Source organism: Gopherus evgoodei, chromosome 12 (assembly GCF_007399415.2).
Source record: "Gopherus evgoodei ecotype Sinaloan lineage chromosome 12, rGopEvg1_v1.p, whole genome shotgun sequence".
NCBI classification, from domain to species: Eukaryota; Metazoa; Chordata; order Testudines; family Testudinidae; genus Gopherus; species Gopherus evgoodei.
In genome coordinates this window covers 43,945,057-43,967,870 of record NC_044333.1, presented here as the reverse complement: position 1 = coordinate 43,967,870, position 22,814 = coordinate 43,945,057, and the positions used below count along the sequence as shown (strand labels likewise).

Sequence of the window (22,814 nt, the reverse complement as noted above, 5' to 3'; positions counted from 1 at the left end):
AGCGATGCAGCCATCCCAGGCTCAGCCAGCCAAACACCCCCACCTCCACCACGATCGGCATGTACTAGAAGTATGGGAACCACAGCAGCCAGCAATATCCTGAGGGATTCTGATGGATGCTTGGGAAGAAGTGAATCTTGAGTCACATATCAGAGGCACAGCATCTCACCATGACATTGATAATCTCCTACCAGTTCCCAATGAGAGAAGGAAACCCACTCACTCTAAACCAGCTGAGTTGATTGATTCTAGCCCTGTAAGCTGAGCAATTCCTTTCCCCACCTTTTGTGTGCATTTACCTCGCAGGGAAGGTTTGCAGCTGGTTGTTTGCCAGGTGCAGGACCCGTAAGTTTGGGTGTCCCACCAGGTCAGGGATGCACAGATCTGTGAGGTTATTATTGGTCAAGTAAAGTAGCTGCAGCACGCTGAGACTCTCTTCCCCAGGGCAAACAGATGGCAAGGACTCCAGGCTGTTGGCAGATACATTCAGGCACCTGAGACTAACAACAATGGATTAAGAGACATTAGGTTCCATCCCATCCAAATAACTTCACCACATACGACAGTGACAGAAGCCTTAAAAATCTGACTCTAAACATGACTAGCTATATGGCACTGGAGATGCACATAGTGCTTTGCAACAAAAAGGAAGTCCCTGCCCTGAAGAATTGGCAAGCTAAGTTGAGAGATAACACAGGGAATGGGTAGAAAAAAGCTGAGTTCAGAAGGCTCTCACAGTCACTTGGGAGTACAAAGCTTGTGTTTTCTTTTATTTAGGATTATTCCATTCCGGTGATCTCTCTTCTCTGCCCTTAACATTTTATACTGCACCTATCACAGTGGTATCCAAGTGGCTGTCTACTTTCTCCTTTGTACCTCAAAAACTTATATACTAGTGTCAAAGAATGAAAACTCCTCAGGGCAGGAATTTTGTGTTCCTATGTGCATATGAACCGTGGTAGAGAAACAACAATAACTACAGGCAACTTCCTTGGTGGGCTGGTGAGTTAGACTACACTCACCTTTCCTGCTATTACACAGAAACCTGATTCCCTCAGCAGTCAGCTGGATGATTTCTCCCCTTGGCACCTGGATTACTGCCTCATAAAACACGAATCTGTCCTATTACCTCTTACTCAACAGGCAATTAAGCCCCAGAACCTGGCACGGTCAGTCACGCACGCAGCACTATAACCCTTTACAGCTCCAAACATGAGACAACCAGAGGAATCTGATCTTTCACCAGAGTTAGGTAAAAGATTCTATCCTAATAAAATGTGTTCTGCTGTCACTTACTTCAGAGCCTTGAAGAAGAACATCTCCGGGAGTTTAGTGATCAGGTTATGCTGGAGGTCCAGCACCTCCAGGGGAATGTGTTCCAGCAGAGGTGGAAGGCTCTGCACATGGTTGTGTCCCACCATCAACTTCCGAAGACTCAAAATACTCAGGGTCCTAGGAGGACAGAGAGCTTATTGAATTAGTTTGGCTCACTCTTCTTTCAGAGCCCCACAGCAGAAAAATCCTGGTCTTTAATCCTGTTATTAAACAAAATTAAGGCTTAAGAACATTACATTGCCTGGGTCAGTGAATTTTAAACAATGCAAAGAGTGAGAGGCATGTGTGATCGGGCAAGCCCCTACCTTTGTGTACACACATGTACCTGAGTGCCCCTGCAATTCTATCCAAGCTACTGTACACGTATCTGGAGAGCGCTGATTTGTGTTGTAGGCACGTGTATATAGATACACTGTTGAGCATACTTCACAGTATAGGATGAAGGAGTAATGGAACAGCAAAGGATGGACTAGAATTTAGTGACCTCCTCCTCCTGACAGAAAGGACTATTCTCAATGCTGACTAAGGGATTCTGGGCTCGAACTGCGCTGGATCAACAAATCAGTGTGGTTTTGAGGCTGCCATCATGTTCTCCAGAACCTCAGCTTTTCTTTAAAAAACAACCCAAGTCTCTAGCCCTAATGACTGCAAAGATAATTTCAGAAAGTTGAGCTGAGTGTAACCACTACAGTGATGTCCACCTGAGTCTGCAGACAGCCCAAAATAACAAACAGGTGTAAACTGCCCCATTAATTTCAGTGAGATAATTCAGTTAACAGCGCTGACGCTGGCATCTATTTCATGACAACATGTAGGAAAGGAAGAGATCATCATACTGTGGAGCTCTGAAAGCCACTGCAGGTGAAAGCTTATTTGGGAACCACCAGTGAATGGTGCCGAGGAGTTACCAGCATCATTTTTTCCCTGCTCCAAGGATGAAGGTGTAACATCCAATTCTCCTCATACAGCACCTGCTCTGGGGTGAGGCACCTTCTCCTCTGGCTTCCAGAAGGAGCCAGCAGCAGTCATTAGTGGCCTATTCCTGCGTTCATCTACTCAGAAGAGTCTGGAGGCCCTTGCCCTGTACTGCAGATGGTGGCCCTCTTCCCCGAGCAGTGACACGAGTGCAGTACCCTCAGGGTTTCAGGAGCCTGGTCTGCTCCAGCACTTATTCCCTGGCTCTAGAGCAGGGGTGGGCAAACTTTTTGGCCCAAGGGCCACACTGGAGATGCAAAATTGTATGGAGGGCCAGGTAGGGAAGGCTGTGCCTCCCCAAACAGCCTCACCCCGCCCCCATCCGACCTCTCCCACTTCCTGATCCCTGACTGCCCCCCTGAGAACTCCCGACCCATCCAACCCCCCCGTTCCTTGTCCCCTAACTGCCCCCCCGAGTCCCCTCCACCCCTAACCGCCCCTGGAACCCCACCCCCTATCCAACCCCACTGTTCCCCATCCCCTGACCCCTATCTAAACCCCCTCCCTCTGACAGGCCCCCCCCGGGACTCCCATGCCTATCCAACCCCCCCCATCCCCGACCTCCCCATCCAACTGCCCCCTGCTCCCTATCCCCTGACTGCCCCCTGGGATCCCCCGCCCCTTATCCAACCCCCTGGCCCCGGCCCCCTTACCATGCCATTCAGAGCAGCATGTCTGGCAGCCGTGCTGCTCAGCTGGAGCCAGACACGCTGCCACACTGCTCAGCAGGAGCACACAGTGGCGGAGGAGGGCGACAGTGGGGGAAGGGCTGGGGGCTAGCCTCCCCGGCTGGGAGCTCAATGGCCAGGCAGGACAGTCCCATGGGTCATACCTCTGCTCTAGAGGCTGCTGGTCCTCTCTATGCATCAGTTACAGCCAGGGCAGTTCTCCATCTCAGAACTATTGTTTCAAGCCCTCTGCATACCGAGACACATGTTACTGTATCAATTAACCTTGAAAATATGACCCAAGTATTTCGTTGCCACTATGAGGACCAGAAGTATAGAATTATAGAAACGTAGGGATGGAAGGCACCTCAAGCAGTCATTAAGTCCAGCCTCCTGTGCTGTGTCAGAAACAAGTAAACCCAGATCATCTCTGATATGTGTTTGTCCAACCTGTTTTTAAAAACTTACAGTGAGGATTCCAAAACCTCCCTTGGAAGCCTGTTCCAGAGCTTAACTACCATTTTAGTTAGAAGTTTTTCCTAATCTCTAACCTAAATTTCCCATGCTGCAGATTAAGCCATTACTTCTTGTCCTTTCTCCAGTGGTCATGGAGAACAATTGATCACAGTCCTCTTTATAACAGCCCTTAAAATATTTGAAGACTATTGTCAGGTCCCCACTAAGTCTTCTTTTCTTACATTAACCTGCCCAGTTTTTTTTAAGCTTTCCCCATAGGTCAGGTTTTCTAAACCATTTACCATTTCTGATGCTCTCCACTGGACTCTCTCCAATTTGTCCACATCTTTCCTAAAGTGTGGTGCCCATGGCTGAACACAGTACTACAGCTGAGGCCTTACCAGTGACAAGTAAAGCTGGACAATTACCTCCTGTGTCTTACATACCACACATCCCAAAATGATGTTAGCCGTTTGCAACTGCATCACATTATTGACTCATATTCAATCTGTGATCCACTATATATCCCAGATCCTTTCAAGAATAACTACCCCCACTTTGTAGTTGTGCATTTGATTTCCCTTCCTAAGTACTTTGCGCTTGTCTTTACTGAATATCATCTTGTTGAATTCAGACCAAATTCTCCTATTTGTCATGACTGTTTAGAATTCCAGTCCTGCCTCCCACGTGCTTGTAACCTGTCCCAGCTTGGTGTCATCTGCAAATTTTATAAGCATAATCTCCAGTCCATCATCCAGGTCATTAATGCAAATATTGAATAGTACCAGACCCAGGATAGACTCCTGCAGGACCCCACTAGATACACCCTTCCAATTTAATAGTGAACCATTGATAACAACTCTGCAAGTACAGTCTTTCAAGCAGTTGTACACCAACCTTATAGTAATTTCATCTAGTTAACATAAGATTGTCATGTGGCACTGTGTCAAAAGACTTACTAAAAATCAAGATATATCACATCTACTGCTTCATGCTTCCCCCTCCCATCCACTTAAGAAGTAACTGCGCCACAGAAGGAAATACAGTTGGTTTGGCATGATTTGCTCTTGAGAAAACCATGCTGACTATTTCTTATAACCTCATTATCTTCCAGATACTTAGAAACTGATTGTTTAATGATTTATTCCGGTATGTTTCCAGGTATTAAAGTTAGGCTGACTGGTCTATAATTCCCCAGGTCATCTTTGTTCCTTTTTTTATAGATAGGTTCTGTGTTAGCCCTTCTCCAGTCTTTTGGGACCTCATTCATCCTTCGGGAGTTCTTAAAGATAACTGCTAATGGTACTGAGCATGCTTCAGCCAGTTCCTTAAGTACCTTGGGCTGAATTAAGTATAATTGGAATTGAAATGAAAGTTGAGATACTATCATCATCACATGGCTCTGGGCACACTGGCCCTTGCCATGCATTCACTATGCCTATAACTTAAAGCAGCTCTGCCCCCAAAAAACATACACAGATTTGGAGGACAGAAATGACCATTATGATCAACTGCTCTGACCTTCTGCATAGTACAGGCCATAGACTGTCATCCCAAAATTCTAGCCCCGTAACTTCTGTTTGAGCTAAGGTGCATCTTTTAGAAAGACATCCAATATTGATTTAAAGACTTCAAGTGATGGAAAATTGATCATATCCCTTGGTTAGTTGTTTCTGTTAATTTCCCTCTGTTAAAAATTTGCACACTATTTCTATTCTGAATTTGCCTAGCCTCAGTTTCCAGCCACTGGATCTTGTTATAACTTTTTCTGCCAAACTAAAGGGCTGTTGACTATCAGAAATATTTTACCCCTGTAGGGAAATACATATAGCGATCAAGTCACCTCTTAACCTAATCTTCAATAAGCTACATAGATTGAGGTAGTGTTGTAGGCAAGTTGGTCCCAGAATATTAGAGACACAAGGTGGGTGAGGTAATATCTTTGATTGGACCAACTTCTGTTATCTCACCCTCCCTGTCTCTCTAAATAGATTGAGCTTTTCTTTAGTCTCTGGCTAGGTGTCATATTTTCCAGACCTCAAATCATTCTTGTAACTCTTTTCTGAAGCCTTTTCAATTTGTCAATATACTTTTTAAAGTATGGACTCCAGAACTGGATACAGTATCCAGTAATGTCCCCCCACTGCTTCCTGCTAAGGATTTAATTCACTCTTAGTTATCGGATTGCACCAAAAGCTCACATTCAACTTGTTATCATGTCCCAGTAATTTCTTTCCAGAATCTCTGTTCTTCCAGATACAGTCCTCCATCTTATAAATGTGACCAACAGCCCTTGTTATGAAGTGCAGGACTATGCCAATGGCTGTGTTAAAATACATTCTTCAAAAGAGCCCTTCAAATCAAGCAATCCAGGCTGGCACATACAATTAACCTGTCCCTATCATTATTTACCACTCTATCACTTTTAATGTCATCTGCAAACTTTACCACCAATGATTTTATATTTTCTTCCAGATCACTTGTAACGTTTTTTGAACATCACTGGGCTGAGAATAGATACCTGAGGGATGCCACTAGACACACCTCCACTGGATGATGATTCCCCATTTATAATTACTTTTTCTCTGTATCTGTTTACCAGTTTTTAATACATTTAATATGATTTTGTATAGTGGGTTTTTTTTTAAATCAGAATGTCATGATTCAAATGCCTTACAATAAGTATATTATGTCAACACAATTACCTTTGTCTGTCAAATTTATAGTCTGATAAAAAATGGTATCAAGTTTGTTTGACAAGAACTATTTTTCATAAGACCATGTTGACTGGCATTAATTAGGACACCACAATTTAATTCTTTATGACTGTATCTCATATCAGCCTTTTCATGATTTTGCCCAGGTTCATCATTAGGTTAACCAGCCAATCAAAAATTTTCGGAGTTATCTTGTTTACTCCTTTTAAATATCGACACAACATTAGCTTTCGCTTCTTCGGTGTTCCCAGATTTGTTAAAAATCAAGCCAAACTGTTCAGAGTGCTCCTAGGACAATTCTTTTAATATTCATGGGTTCAATACATCTAGCCCTGCAGATTTAAAAATATTTAACTTTAACAGCTGGTAGTTAACATCCTCCCCAGATACTGATAAAACAGAATCTATTTCATCATCACTTTGAAATATGAGAACACATCATCCTGCTTCTTTTCAAATACAGAACACCTATATATATTGAATACCTCTGCTTTTTCTGCATCTAGCTGATAGTTTTACAATTCTGCCTAGTATTAGACCTCTATCACTGGTAGGATTTAATTTGTTCCTGACATATTTAAAGAATGCCTTCTTACTGGCCAAAGATTTTTTTTCACTGATACCTTTAGCTTCCCTTATTAATTGTCTGTATTTCCTAACTGCTGATTTGTACTCATTGCGATCAGCTTCTCTGCTTTTCCATTTTTTAAAATTTCCTCTTTCACCTCCCCTCTTTGCCAGGATGTATTGTTATTGGTTTTTTTTTTAACTGAAGTAGCCTTCTTTTCTGACTGAACAATGTGGGGCTTGGGCATCTAACAAACCATTCTTAAATAATTCCCAATTATCATTTGTGTTTTTATGTTTAAATATTTTCTCCCACTTAATTTTGCTTGTGACTGATTTTGAACCCCAATGAGATAGTGGCAGCCTGAGGAGCCAAGAACAGCATGTGTGACCATACTTCATAGAATATCAGGGTTGGAAGGGATCTCAGGAGGTCATCTAGTCCAACCTCCTGCTCAAAGCAAGACCAATCCCCAATTAAATCATCACAGCCAGGGCTTTGTCAAGCCTGACCTTAAAAACCTCTAAGGAAGGAGATTCCACCATCTCCCTAGGTAACCTGTTCCAGTGTTTCCCCACCCTCCTAGTGAATAAGTTTCTCCTACTATCCAACCTAAACCTCCCCCACCGCAACTTGAGACAATTACTCCTTGTTCTGTCATCTGCTACCACTGAGAACAGTCTAGATCCATCCTCTTTGGAACCCCCTTTCAAGTAGTTGAAAGCAGCTATCAAATCCCCCCTCATTCTTCTCTTCTGTAGACTAAACAATCCAGATTCCTCAACCTCTCCTCATAAGTCATGTGCTCCAGGCCCCAATCATTTTTTTTGCCCTCCGCTGGACTCTTTCCAATTTTTCCACATCCTTCTTGTAGTGTGGGGCCCAAAACTGGACACAGTACAGTAACTCCTCACTTAACGTTGTAGTTATGTTCCTGAAAAGTGCGACTTTAAGTGAAACGATGTTAAGCAAATCCTATGTCCCCATAAGAATTAATGTAAATGACGGGGTTAGGTTCCAGGGAAATTTTACACACACACACACACACACACACACACACACACACACACACACACACACACACACACACACACACACTTTTATAGAAACAATTTAATACTGGTACACAGTGATGATGATTGTGAAGCTTTGTTGAGGTGGAGGAGTCAGAGGGTGGGATATATCCAGGGAATGCCTTAACTCAGTGGCCCCCAACCTTTTTGTAGCCAGTAGCACATTCATGTTTTCAGAAGAGTGTGGTGGGCGCCAACAATTTTTCAAGGCTTATTTTGTATTTCTACATTAAATAATATGAAAAACATAATATTTTATATTACATAATATATGAATTCAGAGAGAAGAGAGAAGCCGGGCAGAAGCCGTGAGGACAGAGAACATGGGCGCCCGCAGCCCTGGAGTAATCTGTCCCCGGCTAGTGCGGAGCCACAGCTTCTCTCCCCTGCTGGGCACTAGGTGGGCTCCACACCTGCTGGGAACAGAGAACACCACGCCGGCAGCCCCGGAGTTGTGTGTCCCCGGCAGGCACGGGGCCACAGCTTCAGCTGCTTGGAAGCTCCCTCTGTCATGTGTCCCCCTTGCTCTATGGAAGATGGAGTAAGCGGGGTGCAGGAGCGGAGGGGAGGGGGAAACCCTGACATTAGCCCTCATCTTCCTCGCCCCTGCCCCCACAGCAAGCAGGAGTCTTGGGGAGCAGCTCCAAGGCAAAGGGCAGGAGCAGCACATGGCAGTGGGAGGAGGGACAGCTGAACTGCCTGGCAATTGATAGCCTGCTGGGCAACTGCTGCACAGGGAACTTAGGGGAGCAGGGAGCTGATAGTCCACCCTGGTTCCAACCACCCACCAGCTAGCTCCAACGGCTGCTCTTCCTGCAAGCATGGACAAAGCAGATGGCTGCCAAACAACATTAGAAGGGGGCATTGCACAACTTTAAACGCGCATGTTCCCTAATTGATCAGCAATGTAACAATGAAACAAAGTTAACCGGGATGACTTTAAGTGAGGAGTTACGGTACTCCAGATGAGGCCTCACCAATGTCGAACAGAGGGGAATGATCGCGTCCCTCCATCTGCTGGCAATGCCCCTTCTTATACAGCCCCAAATGCCATTAGCCTTCTTGGCAACAAGGGCACACTGTTGACTCATATCCAGCTTCTTGTCCATGATAACCCCTAGGTCCTTTTCTGCAGAACTGCTGCCTAGCCATTCGGTCCCTTAATTAGTTGGAGGGAAAAAAAGGATTAAGAGTAATTTATAGAAAAGAGACAACAGTCTAAAATAACCTACACTGGGAGAAGTTCCTGATATTACAGGGCTTTTTTAAGTTATCTAATAAAGGTACAACAAGATCCAACAGCTGGAAGTTGAAATCAGCAAAATTCAAACCGGAAAGAAGGCATACATTTTATTGTTGAGGATAATCAACAGTTGGAATCTACTCACGGGATGTGGTAGATTCTCCGGCACTTGAAGCCTTTAAATCAAGCTTGGATTATCTTTCTACAATATACCCTCTAGTTCAAACACAAATTGTTGGGGTAGATGCAGGAATCGCTGGATGAAATTCTCTGCCCTGTGTTATTCAGGAGGTCAAATGAGATGATTATAACAATCCCTTCTGACCTTAAAAATCTATGAATGTTTTGAACATATGCACAGTCCAGACAGCGTGGCACCACATATTGGCATCACAAGCAAGTGAAACATTGCTGGGGTGGAGGAGAGGTGTATAGAAGAGTACTATCACTCTTTTACCCCAACACATACATCCTGGAGGGAGTCCCACCTTTGGCCAAGAAGGGGGTTTGCTATTACCTTGATGGAAGCTCTGTGAGGAGATTGTAGCTCATATCCAAAACCTCAAGTTTCTTTGCTTCACAGGCCCAGTCAGGGATACACAGCAGCTGGTTACTGAGAAAAGGAAATGGAAAGCATAAGAGGAGGAGGGACAGCAAGATACCAGAATTCTACTGAACCTATAACCCATCACATGGAGATTTTGCTGGAACACTCTAGTGATTCACAAATATAAAAAGAGACAAACCCAAAGAAAAAGAAACAACAGTGTAGAATCAGTCACACACACCAGTTCTCATTCAAACTCATTTAAAACAAAACCAGTGAGTGTAGGGCTGGCAAAGAGTGCTGATTCATGGCATGATGTTTTATCCACAGCTGTGGCAGGAGCAGGGCAAGCTTCCCTATGCTTGCATGTTGATGGACTTCACCCCAGAGCTAGAGTGACAGGAGAGGCCAGATTCTATGGCCCATTCAGTCTTTGGTCTCTCTGCTGAGAGCTGACAACAAGGAGCAAATTAGCACTGAACAAGAAGGTAGCCTGCCCACTGGGGCCTGGGCTAAGATATCTCCCTTCCCCGGATTTTTACGTCATGGTCCAATAAACAGCCATTAGTAACAGCTTTCAACTCCTACTCACCGAATTTTGAACTAGTGACCCAGAGCTGAAAGGCAGCCAGTCACCTAGTCACACCAAGCTGGTTTAAAGGGGCTTCTAGTCTGGGAAATGTTCATTTTCCTTTCATGCTAGTATGTTCTGTTACGAGGAGATGCTTCACTCTCTTCACTGCTCTCTTCTCTTTCAGAAGAAGAACTGTGCTTTACCTCTGCCCACAAGATATGAGAAAGGGGCTGAACAGAGTTGTCCAATAGAAGAGAATTCAGCTGAGGAACTGCAACTTGTACTCTCTTTCAGAGCACCAACATAGGAAAGCCTCTGTGTTTCAGGAAGCATCCTTAGAAGAATCTTTTGCTCTCACTCCTCTTATCCAGAGGCCTAATCAATCCTAAACTCAGACTAGCATCAGGTTCTACTTTATGTTCATGAAAATCCAGGGAGACTATTTCTATCAAGGAGCTATAGTCATGAACCATAGGTCTCAATCTCACCAATTTAGCCTTTCCAAATCTATTTTCTAATTTTCTCAGCTGACTCTATACTAAGGGAAAGTATAAATCAACAAAATGAGAGAATGTTGTTCTGATAGCATGGGGTGAGGGGAGGTGTAACTTGAGAACTTTGCAGCCTAGATGTGAAACAATTAGAACTGGGCAAAGTCTATGGAGCTAAACTTGCCATAAACCCTAAGAAATTGAGGCAACGATTAGATTAGACCTCTCAGTAACCAATACCCCCTCTTCTGAGACAATCTGGCTAAGGGGGGAAACACAGGGTTATCTGACTACTTGAAATTTTACAAATAAACTTTCAGCCCTAACCACACCCAGACCTCATATAGCAACTGACATACTCAAAGCACTTTTCAAACAAAGTATTTACCCCTTCCCTGGGAAGGGGAACACTTAATATGAAGTGCAAAGAGGTTAGTTACACGTACAATACTGATGTTCTTAAAGGTGTAGCATGTCTTCATATGCCACAGTTGGTGTTTGCATGCCCAGTGCTCATGCATTAGAAAACTTTCTAGTTAGCAGTGTCGGTTGGGGTGGCGTATGTACTCTTCATATCCTTGTGCATTCTAGTGAGAGTATAAAGGGCGGACTCACCCAACTACATTCAGTTCCTTTGCCATCTTTAGTGGTCTGTGAAGACTCTGAAGCAGCAAGGATGGCAGGTGGGTGATGAAATACATATACAGACTACACATCTCAAAGAACCTCAATTACTTTACAGGTAAGTAGCCTCTTTTCTTCTTTGAGTGGTAGCCTGTATACATATTCCACAGCTAATGACTCTCAAGATGTAGTTCTCATTGGAGTCAGAAATGAGGAGCCTAGGCAAAGAGAGACTACAGCACAGTCCCTCTCTAACTGGATGAGACTCTCCAATTGGACCCACCACCACCGTATTTCCAGGCTATGTGAGAATAACTATACCAGCTGAAACAGGTCTCTTGCTTAGAGTTTATTTGACTGCCATATCAGTCATCCATCCACCAAGTGATCAATCAGTATTTGCATACTCAATGGCAAATGGATTCCTAAGGGGCGTCTCTAGACTGTCTATCATTTAGGGATCCACTCCCTATGTGGGATCTTTACTTGGCTCTCTCAAAAGTCATGGATGCTCCTTTTAAGCCTATGGTCATATGTCCCCTGTGAGGAACGGCACATTATAACCACTGTTGCCATGGCCCTGAGGACCATGTCCACAGCGTCCAATGCTGCCTGTAGAGCTGTCTTTGCAACCAACTGCCCGTCAGGATGGCTTAGAACTCACTTCTGAACTCCTGCACCAGTTGTCAATGAAACATTCCACGGAAACACCAGCCAGGGCAGCCATATTTTGCTATGCTTGCTTGACAGTTCAAATCCTTATTTGGCGGCTCAAGGTTGAGTACAATTTCCTACCAAGAAAGTCTAGGCTCCTTACGCTTGCAACCAAATTCTGGTAGCCATGGCACATTCTCTCCTTTGAAACAATCACTGCTAGTGATCTCTGCACCAGGGATGAACAGGCCAGCACCTGATACTATCAGCCTAATTTGAGGTTGGTGCTAATGATGCTGGAGTCTGTCACAGGGTCTTTGCAGGATCTAGTAGGTCCTTGTTTATCATGATTGCTACGCAACATGGTACCGATATATGTAATATATGGAGCAGCCTGTGCAGTGTGCCATGTACTTCTTTGGTGGGAATCTCTTTAGTTGCTGGTATATGCCTCATCAAGTCCTGGATGATTTATGGCCTTCTGTAATGACCATCACTTGGTGTGGTATAAGCGACTCGTCCAGTGCTTGAGCTCAGTGGTTTGAGCATTGGCCTGCTAAACCCAGGGTTGTGAGTTTAATCCTTAAGGGGAGCCACTTAGGGAACTAGGGTAAACATTTGTCTGGGGACTGGCCCTGTTTTGAGCAGGGCATTGGAGTAGATGACGACCTGAGGTCCCTTCCAACCCTGATATTCTATGATTCTAAGACAAATTAGCTGGTATCAGCTACTCTGGGTTTTGTGGTTGTAGCATGGGAGAAGGCTGCTGCTGTCTGTGGTTCTGAACTCTGGGTGGGGTTAGTACTCTACTCAGGGTTAGTACTGTACTCATGCCTTGGTCAGACCTATGGTCCACCTAGCCCAGTATCCTGTCTTCTGACAGTGGCTTGTGCCAGACGCTTTGGAGGGAAACAAACAGAACAGGGCAATTATCAAATGATCCATCCTGTCATCCACTCCCAGATTTTGGCAGTTGGAGGTCAGGGACACCCTGAGCATGAGTGCCATGATGGACCTATCCTCCATGAACTTATCCAATTTTTTTTAGAACCCAGTTATACTTGAGGCCTTCACAACATCCCCTGGCAAAGAATTCCACAGGTTGACTACGCGGTGTGTGAAGAAGTACTTCCTTATGTTTGTTTTAAACCTGCTGCCTATTAATTGCATTGGCTGACCCTGGTTCTTGTGCTATGTGAATGAGGATGAGAAGTAGTTTTCTTCTGTGAAAGTGTGTTCCCTCCCAGTCGGTGCTGAAGGTACCGATCTAGCTGGCCCTGGGAATCATGGAGGCAACAGTGCTGACATTGTTGGTTCCCGGAACTGGGACAGCATCATTGGGAAGGGCCATATCAAAAGTCCAGGTAAATCCCTAGAGGTGCTTCCTAGAAGATGAGAAGGATTTTAAGGATACCTTGGGAGGTTTTGAAGAGGCCACCAGCACTGAGTTTGATGACCTCCAGTCCCCTGAGAGTCTCAATGTCTGGCAGCCAGGATCAGAGTCTCGGCGCAGAGACTGCTCCATCAGGAAGGCCCTTAGGTGGGACTCCCTCAACTGCGGGGTCGCTTTGAGAAGGGCATAAAGATTTTGCAATGGTCTGAAACGTGTTCCTTGCTGAAGTGGAACAGACCCCTTGCATGATCGTCGTTCAGGAGATAATGTCCTTATATGAGGGGCAGCTCTTAAAGTCTGAGGACTTGTGGTCTCCCAGGCAGACAATCAGTACCAAACTTTCAGTGAAGGAGAAGTCCTTTCTTCGCTGAAGAACCCAAGTTTGGAAAAAGTAAAAACCTAACACTATTACTAACTGCCAACTATAAGAACTATGCACAATGGGAAACAGGTACGTTTACTCCAAAGGTGAGCTGCTCTGATCCATGCCACAAGCAGTAAGAAGGAACTGGGTGTGGTTGGATAGCTCCATCTTTTATATTCTTCCTGGAACAAATGGGGATGTGAAGGAAGCATGTATCACTCTCATGGATGCTGCTGAATAGAAAGTTGAGACGTGCATACTGGACAAGCAAACACCAACTGTTGAATATGTATACAGACTATCACTCAAAGAAGAACTATATCCCTCCCATTTCCTCTAGAAGGCAGGAAGAGGAACATTTGGACATTATGGAAGTTGCTTCATGAACTTAGAGAAATCATCTGATGAACTGAAAGCTCCCAACACCATCAAGAAATGGGACTAAGGGCTTGTGTACATAGGAAGGGTATACAGGTAAAGCTATAGTATGAATTAAATTGATACAGTTCATAGACTCATAGACTTTAAGGTTAGAAGGGACCATTATGATCATCTAGTCTGACCTCCTGCACAATGCAGGCCACAGAACCCTACCCATCCACTTCTATAACAAACCCCTAACCTATGTCTGAGTTATTGAAGTCTTCAAATTGTGGTTTGAAGACCTCAAGCTGCAGAGAATCCCCCAGCAAGTGACCCATGCCCCACGCTGCAGAGGAAGGCGAAAAACCTCCAGGCCCTCTGCCAATCTGCCCTGGAAAAAAATTCCTTCCCGACCCCAAATATGGCGATCAGTTGAACCCTGAGCATCTGGGCAAGACTCACCAGCCAGCACCCAGGAAAGAATTCTCTGTAGTTATACCGGTATAACTCTTCATGTGGACACACTTACTCCAGTACCAGAATGCCTTAATGCTTTGAAGAGACGGATCCCACTCAACAGTGGAAGTCACTATACAAAGACCTTTGATAGATCCATGCAAAACATAGATTTGATAATGATCAAGTTTCTCCTTGTAATTTCCCAAGAAGCCTAGGGAGAGTGCCTGTGTCACTCAATACATGCAGCCCAGGACTTGGATTCCAGAGAATCTGCAGGAAATGGTCCAGGCCCCCCAGGATTTCACTTTGTATCCTTTTGTGTGTTGTCACTTACCGGGAGATTTCTAGGCAGGTCAGCAGACTAGGGACAGGATAAACATTTATAGTCATCAGACCTGATCAAATAAAGCAAACAATAATGAGTCCAGACTGCTAGAAGGGGAACAACAGAGACACAAACACTGTTTCCCAGAAATATACTAGGGTAGATATCAAGTGCCAACCCTTCAGGATGACCAGATAAGGCTGGAAAATCTCTAGTGCCCAGACAGACATTTGTTGCATCTGCAGATAGGAAAAGCCCATGGTATGAAGAGCCAGGCTGCAGTTCTTCTCTCCTCAGGTATCAGAACTACATATTTCTCTAAAAGGGTATTCCAAAAGATTATTACTTCTACGGCAGTGGTTATAGGATTCTTTTCTCTAGTATGATGCAGCGCAGCACACAGGGCAGCAAGAGAACTGTTCTCACTCTTTCAGGAACAGCAGCAAAATGAGAATAACGTGAGGGCATGTACCATTTAATCAAAGCACCAGAGGCGGGATTGCTCTGGAAAGCTAGTGAACATGGCAAATCAAAAATGATCATTCTTGCTACAACCCAACATCAGTACGTTAAAAAACAATGTCACAGACTAAAGCGAGAATCTGCACAGACATCCTTCCATTTGTAACTCTTATTTAAAAGATGCTACAGAAATGCACTTCCATTTCTTCTTCTCCCTGTGAAAAGCATGATGGACTAGAGAGAAGTGTCAGTGAATTCTACCAGTCAGGAAAGTTCACTTTGCAGCAGGAGGCTGTACATCAGCCTAGGTAAGTGAGGCACAGCCTAACTAAAAAATTGAAAAGCTAATTCCCAAAAGCTACATTTTTTGTATATATAGAGAGAGATGCTTAAGGACAGTTAAGCACGTTCATAGATAGTAACAAAAGTCCACAAGAAGCTCTTATAATTTGATTTACATTTGTCACATTATTCTCTCCATCTCAGTACCGAAACACAACGCTAGAAAATGTAGTGCTGCAGGTGAGATTCAAATCATGGTGCAGATATTGGTGCCTCAGGAAGCTGCCTTGTTACAATGGCAACGTATCGTGCACAGGAGTCACTTTATGAGGGTGTTGCAGTGGTAACCACGGCTTGGTGAGGCCACGGCAGGATTGCAGCCATTAAGGTCACTTCTGACAGTGGGGCTGCAGGTGGATCCCCCCCAGCACTGACACAGTAGGGCTCTGTCAATCTGTTTCTTCATTTCACCAGGTGGGTACCCAGAAGTCACCTACTACAAGACAGGCCCAACAAAGAAAGTAACAGAACGCCACTAGCCATCACCTGCAGCCCCCAACTAAAACCTTTCCAGCGCATCATCAAGAATCTACAACCTATCCTGAAGGGTGATCCCTCACTCTCTCAGACTCTGGAGGACAGGCCAATCCTCACTTACAGACAGCTCCCCAACCTGAAGCAAATACTCACCAGCAACTATACACCACACAACAAAAACACCAAACTCTGCTATAAACCCCGGTGCCAACTCTGTTCACATAGCTATTCAAGGGACACCATCATAGGACCTAATCACATCAACCACACCATCAAGGGCTTGTTCACTGGCACATCTACTAATGTGATAGATGCCATCATGCGCCAGCAATGCCCCTCTGCCATGTACATTAGCCAAACCGGACAGTCTCTACGCAAAAGAATAAATGGACACAAATCTGACATCAGGAATCATAACATTCAAAAAACAGTAGGAGAACACTTCAATCTCCCTGGTCACTCAACAACAGACCTAAAAGTGGCAATTCTTCAACAAAAAAAGCTTCAGAAAAACACTCCAATGCGAAACTGCAGAACTGGAATTAATTTGCAAACTGGATACCATCAGATTAGGCCTGAATAAAGACTGGGAGTGGTTGGGTCATTACAAAACCTAAACCTAATTTCCTCAATACTAATTTCCCCCTAATGTTACTCATACCTTCTTGTCAACTGTCTGAAATGGGCCATTCTCATTATCACTTCAAAAAGTCATTCCAGCCCCCCCCCCCGCCCGTGATATCCTGCTGTTAATTGATTTGTCTAGTTAGATTGACCTCACACTTGGTAAGGCAACTCGCATCTTTTCATGTATTTATACCAGCTCCTGTGTTTTCCACTCCATGCATCTGATGAAGTGGGTTCTAGCCCACGAAAGCTTATGCCCAAATAAATTTGTTAGTCCCTGAGGTGCCACAAGGACTCGTTGTTGTTACTGATCAAGGTATTCCTGGCAGCAAGAAATAATGGATAGACAAGTGTCCAGTAGGGATTACAGCTATCATTAAGATCCTAAAAACTGCACCTACTGTTTTATAACTTTAAAAACCGGAAGTTGGGCATGTGCCCATGAAGCCAAATGTTCCCATGACTGTTAACTTTTAGCCTCCTTCTCCTTCTGTTTGTTGCACATACTTGGTTGGATAATCTTACCCGAGACGGCAGGCTCTTTAGGGAAGAGTTAGTCTCTTATTCTATCTGCGAACCACTTTGTAAAATGGGTTGATCTGATTGGATATTACACCTCTACCCCGATATAATGCAACCCTATATAACACAAATTTGGATGTAAGGTGGTAAAGCAGTGCTCTGGGGGGCGGGGCTGCGCACTCTGGTGGACCACCTATAACGCAGTAAGATTTTTTTGCTCCTGAGGACAGCGTTATATTGGGGTAGAGGCGTACAAGTAAATAAAATACTACACCATCAACAATACTAATACCAAGAGAAGAGGCTCTTTCTGGATGGAGCAAAGGAGCAGAACAAGCTTCTGTGGGATAATCCCTTGGGCTGCTACTGTTTCCATCTTTAAAGTGGCAACTGCTCCACAGGATATTAAGAGTAAAGCTGAACTCTAGGGAGCCGCCAACCTGTGTTTAGAGCAGCTATGTTTCTGTGTGGGGATGACAGGAGGGCTCTCCCTGGGTCTGGGGAGGGAGCAGGCAGGCGAAGGAGATACAATGGACATACAGTTGGTGTTGGCATAGAGGGCCCGAAGGGAGAAGCCACTCAGAGTCAGTTCCCTCAGCTGATTCCGCTCACAGTGCAGCTGCTCCAGACAGCCAAGGAAGCTCAGATCCAGGTCAGTCAGCTGATTGTCTCGCAAATCCATGTGGGTCACAGATTTGTTCCCCTCCAGACTGTCAACAGATAATCTCCTCAGGTGGTTCAGCCTAAACACTCAGAGATAAAAAAGATAAAGGATCAGAGATAAGGACATGGAACTGTTTTTTGGAGGGGTGGGGGACAGAGTGAGATGCTGGCAGGAGAGAGAAGTGGGAAACAAAAGGAGGGACATGGGGCAGTCTGGAGACCAAACTCAGGACAGAGGAGTGGAGGGGTGAGTGAGGTAGAGGAAGGGTCCTGGTGAAGGGGGATTTTCTGGGACGGGTACAGACAGTACAGTCCCAACGTCTGTTCACCCACTATTCATTGTTGCATTAAGTATTGGCTCTACTCAGTTTCTGAGCACCCTTAACAGTCAGGAGATGCTGAGGGCAGCTTCCAGAGGCTAACAGATGAAAGGTCTGGTTCTGGGACAGAGAGCTGTATTGTGCACGGTCACACAGGAACCTGGGAAGGCACTTGCTATACATGTTAATTCAGCTATAAGATTTTCATGTCTCTTAACTGATCAGAAGTCTCACTATGTCTTTCTAAGGATGAAGCAGACCATTGCTGCAGGAAATTTCCAGGCTAGAAATCAGTAACCGTCTCATCTCCAGAGAAGCAAGTGAGGAAAGGCCAGGAGAGCTGGCGAGTTCCCTACTAAGGAGTGGCAGAGTAGCAGCACTGAACAGCAGACGACGGGTCAGTGCTCAGTGACCTCAGCCACAGCACAATTAGCCTGCCTTTCTCTGAAATACCCTCCAAAGTGGAATTTCCCAAGCTGTGAAAATACTAGTAAGAACACAACCACCCAGGACGCCTCCTAAGACATGCGATAGCATTTATACAGCTTCCTTTGCTGGAAGTGGGGTTGAGAAGCACTCTGGCTGATGTATGTCAAAGCACCTAGAGTGCACCTACCTAAGATCCACATATCGGATGTGGCTCATCCTGTTCAACACTCCAAGGTTCAGGGTTTCCAGCTGGTTCCCTGCCATGGCCAGTTTGTCCAAGGCAGTGAGTTTCTCACAGACCACTGGCACCTCACTGAAGTTGTTGAAGGAAAGCCCGAGGGAGCAGAGCTGCTGCAAGTTTCCCAGCTCTTCTGGCAAAGACGTGAGGAAATTCCCATCAAGACATAAGGTCTGGAGACTGTGGCAGGCAAAGGGAAAAAGAGAAACATTCATGGATGGAGAATTGAGTCACCTGTTTTAACATTGTCAGTGAATTTATACACTGGCCAATTACAGCTTATTATTTCCCACAGCTAACTGTGATTTGTTCCTAGAGTTGTAAGGTTATTACATGATTTATTATTCAGTTAATATGCTTGAGTTCTAAAATTGGATGTGTAAATATAAATGCTCCGGATTAATATTTCACTTGTGTAGTTAAGCTTCTAGTTATATGAATCAGTGGAAGTTAGCATAAGCAAAGCGTAATTACATTGTAACTGTAGAGTATTTATTCGACAGGCAAGATGGGTGAAGTAACATTATTGGACCAACTTCTGCTGGTGAAAGAGAAGCTTTAAGAGCTTACACAGAGCTCTTCTTCAACTTTGGGAAAGTTCTCAGAAGCCATGTCTACACTATACAGTTTTGTCTACAAAAGTCAGCTTTCGTCAACAAAACAGTGGAGGTGAAGACACTGCAATGCTCCACCTGCCAACTCTCCTGCTACGCTGACATAATAAAAGCACCTGGATGAGAAGCATAGAGCTTTTTGCGACGAAGTTAGAGCGACATAATGTTAGTGTAGACACTGCATTGCTTATGTCACCCTAAGTGGCCTCCAGGTAGTGTCCCACAATGCCCATCATGACCGCTCTGGTTTGAAGTCCGCTGCCCTGCAGCCAGGTACACAAGCATGCATCCCTCCCCCCGTATAGCCCCGGAATTTTTGAAATTCCTCTTCCTGTGTGCTTGGTGTAGATAGCTCACATACCATCTTCCCAGCTGACCATGGTGGGTACCTGCAGCAAACACACTCCCGCCTGGAGTACACTAGAGTTGTCGGATCTCTGGGGAGAGGAGGCTGTGCAGTTGCCCTCTGCTCCAGCCATAGGAACTTTGATACCTATGGGCAAATTACTTGTGGCATGGAGCTTAAGGGGTACAAGAGGGACATGCAGCAGAGCCGTGCAAAGATCAAGGAGCTGAGGCCAATCGCCAATCTGGTGCATTGCCAAAGACGTGCCACTTCTACCAGGAGCTGCATGCCATCCTCAGCAGCAACCTCATCTCTACCACCAAGACCCTTGTGGATACTTTGGGGAGGCTGGAAGCAGAAGAGTGAATCCCGAGGATGAAGTGGTGGACAAGGAAGTGGAGTTGGAGGAGGATGGGGGAAAGGTAGTAGAGATGTCTGGGGGTGTGGCAAGCCAGGACCGCTTTTAACTCCAGGGGGGTCTAGGTAGCCTCAGCACTCTGGCACACCTGATGCAGGAGAGGGGAGCTCCAATAAATACTCATTGTGCTTTGATACTATAGGAAGAAATGAGGTAGAGCTATATTTTTTTTTCAAATGGTAGAAGAGGGATAGAAATAACCAACAGTAGCACTATTTGCATCTGCTTCTCATTTCTCTGTGCACCTAGACAGAGGAGACACGACGGAAGTTTGCTGATGCACACTGGGATATGCCAGGAATTCTCCATACTGATCTCTAGTAAACTTTTGTGGAGGTACTCTGCAATCCTCTACCAAAGGTTCTTTGGGAAGGATGCCTTATTTCTTCCCCCACAGTAAGTAACTTTGCTATGCTAATTGGCAATTACTTCTATAGGCACCAAAGCAGCACAAGGCGAGCTGCATACAGAGTCAGCCTGCAGCTGCACACATGCAGAAGCTGCACCCTTGCATCGCTGGTTACCCCGAGGAGTGAGATATCAGCTTCTATCACTCCTGCCTTTGGAAAATGGTGCCAGTATTCAGAATAGTGTCCCTAGGCATTTGTAGTTATCCCCCTCCGAAACCCACCCGCCCTTTGTCTCATCTTGCCTCTTTCCCCCTGTGCCAAACTCACCATGGTTAGGGCTCTCGCTGTGCTGTGGGCCTGCTATGGGAAAATGAGAAAGTGGTGTGTGTAACTTGAAAGGAATGAAGGCTGTGAGTGCACTCATAATAGTGCCTCTGTTTATTGTTTCTTTAGCTTCTTCAGATGTGGCCTTGAGGGTCTATTCCTGCCCACCAGCTGAGCGGCACTGTCTGATAAGGAGACGAACCAGTATGAGTAAGGGAGAAATGTTCAAGGAGGTGCTGCAGTTGTCTGATGCTGCTGATAGCAAGCAGAGAGCATTGACAGAGGCTGTAAATGAAAAATTGAGAATGGATAGCCAGGAGAGGAAACAGGGGCAGGAGTGGATGATACAGCTGCTTGAGGGCCAATTGGACTTGCTGAGGTCCCTGATTGTGCTGCAGACAGAACACATCCATGCTTGTCTCCCCCTGCAACCCAAACAGAAACACCTTCTATGCCTTCCCCAAACTCTCCCAACACACCCATTCTTCGCGTGTTCCTGGTCCGTCACAGTACCCCATGCACTCCACCCAGGAACATATTTCACAGTGATAGCTGGACATACACCCAGCTGTGAAATCCTCATTGTAAAAAGTGCTCTTCATTGTAATGCCCCTTGTAGGTAACAGACATGTTTGTATAGCTGTTAAATAAAAATGTACTTATACAAAGAAAACAAATCTTTATTGGTCTACTACACATGGTGGTTGCTGCTGAAATTCATACATAATAGCAATCACTGCATCTGCAAAGTAAAATTAATGCACACACAGCAATCATTATAAGGCTCATATTACAGTGCAAGAAAGCAATGCCTGGCTCAATTCATTACAAAAAGTCATATTACTGGGGCTCATTGTCAAAATTCTCCTTCAAAGCCTTCCTGATTTGAACAGCCGCCTGTTAAGCCCCTCTAACAGCCCTGGTATGTGGCTGCTCAAAAGCAGCTTCCAGCCAATACACCTCAAGCCTCTACCCTCTAGGGAAACTTTCCCCCTAGTTTCACAAATGTTACGCGGAGCACAGCAGGCTGCTATGACCATGGGAATATTTTCCTTCACTGAGGTCTAACCTGCCAATACTGCCAGCAACACTTTAATCTGCCAAAGGCACATTCAACAGTCATTCTGCATCTGCTAAGTCTGGTGTTGAAGCACTCCTTGCTACAGTCAAGGTTTCCGGTGTACGGCTTCGTGAGCCAGGGGAACAAGGGGTAGACTAGATCTCCCAGATCACAATTGGCATTTCCACTTCCCCAGTTACAATCTTCTGGTCTGGAAAGAAAGTCCCTGCTTACAGCTTTCTAAGCAGGCCAGTGTTCCTGAAGATCCATGTACCATGCACCTCCCCTGACCTCCCTGTACTGATGTGGTGAAACAACCTTGGTGATCCACCAGCGCTTGCAGTACCCTAGAAAAGTAGCCCTTTCTGTTGATGCATTCCATCGCAAGGTGGTCTGAGGCCAAAATGGGGATATGCATGCCATCTATTGCCCCGCCACAGTTAGGGAATCCCATTGCCTCAAAGCTATTTCCCACACATTGGCCAGAGTTACAGTCCTTTGTAACAGGAGGCAATTAACGGCCCTCCACAACTGCATCACTGCAACGCTCACAATGGACTTCTCACCTCCAAACTGATTAACAACTGATCAGTAGCAGTCTGGAGTTGCCAGCTTCCACACAGCAATTGCCACTTGCCTCTCTGCTGTGAGGGCAATTGTCATTTTGGTGTCCTTGCCCTGGAGGGCAAGCTCTGCACACAGTTCCAGGAAAGTGGCTTTGAGCATCTGAAAGGTCTGCAGCCACTACTCGTCATCCCATACCTGCATCATGATGCGACCCCACTACTCAGTG

The 22,814-nt window shown here is 45.2% G+C and overlaps 1 protein-coding gene across 6 annotated transcripts in view; it reads right to left on the bottom strand.

The window, feature by feature from the left end:
- The window catches only part of PHLPP2 (PH domain and leucine rich repeat protein phosphatase 2), a 147,161-nt gene that overhangs the window by 40,475 nt on the left and 83,872 nt on the right, over nucleotides 1–22,814 (bottom strand). For 4 of the 6 annotated variants that reach the window (XM_030581528.1, XM_030581524.1, XM_030581529.1 and 1 more), the window contains exons 8-13: nucleotides 18,859–19,089; nucleotides 17,800–18,002; nucleotides 14,839–14,899; nucleotides 9,553–9,648; nucleotides 1,297–1,452; nucleotides 300–500 (exon numbers count right to left, since the gene is read on the bottom strand). In XM_030581528.1, coding sequence (XP_030437388.1) covers nucleotides 300–500; nucleotides 1,297–1,452; nucleotides 9,553–9,648; nucleotides 14,839–14,899; nucleotides 17,800–18,002; nucleotides 18,859–19,089 — 948 coding nt within the window. The remainder of the gene's footprint in view (nucleotides 1–299; nucleotides 501–1,296; nucleotides 1,453–9,552; nucleotides 9,649–14,838; nucleotides 14,900–17,799; nucleotides 18,003–18,858; nucleotides 19,090–22,814) is intronic. The other 2 variants (XM_030581525.1, XM_030581527.1) reach the window with 2 other exon arrangements.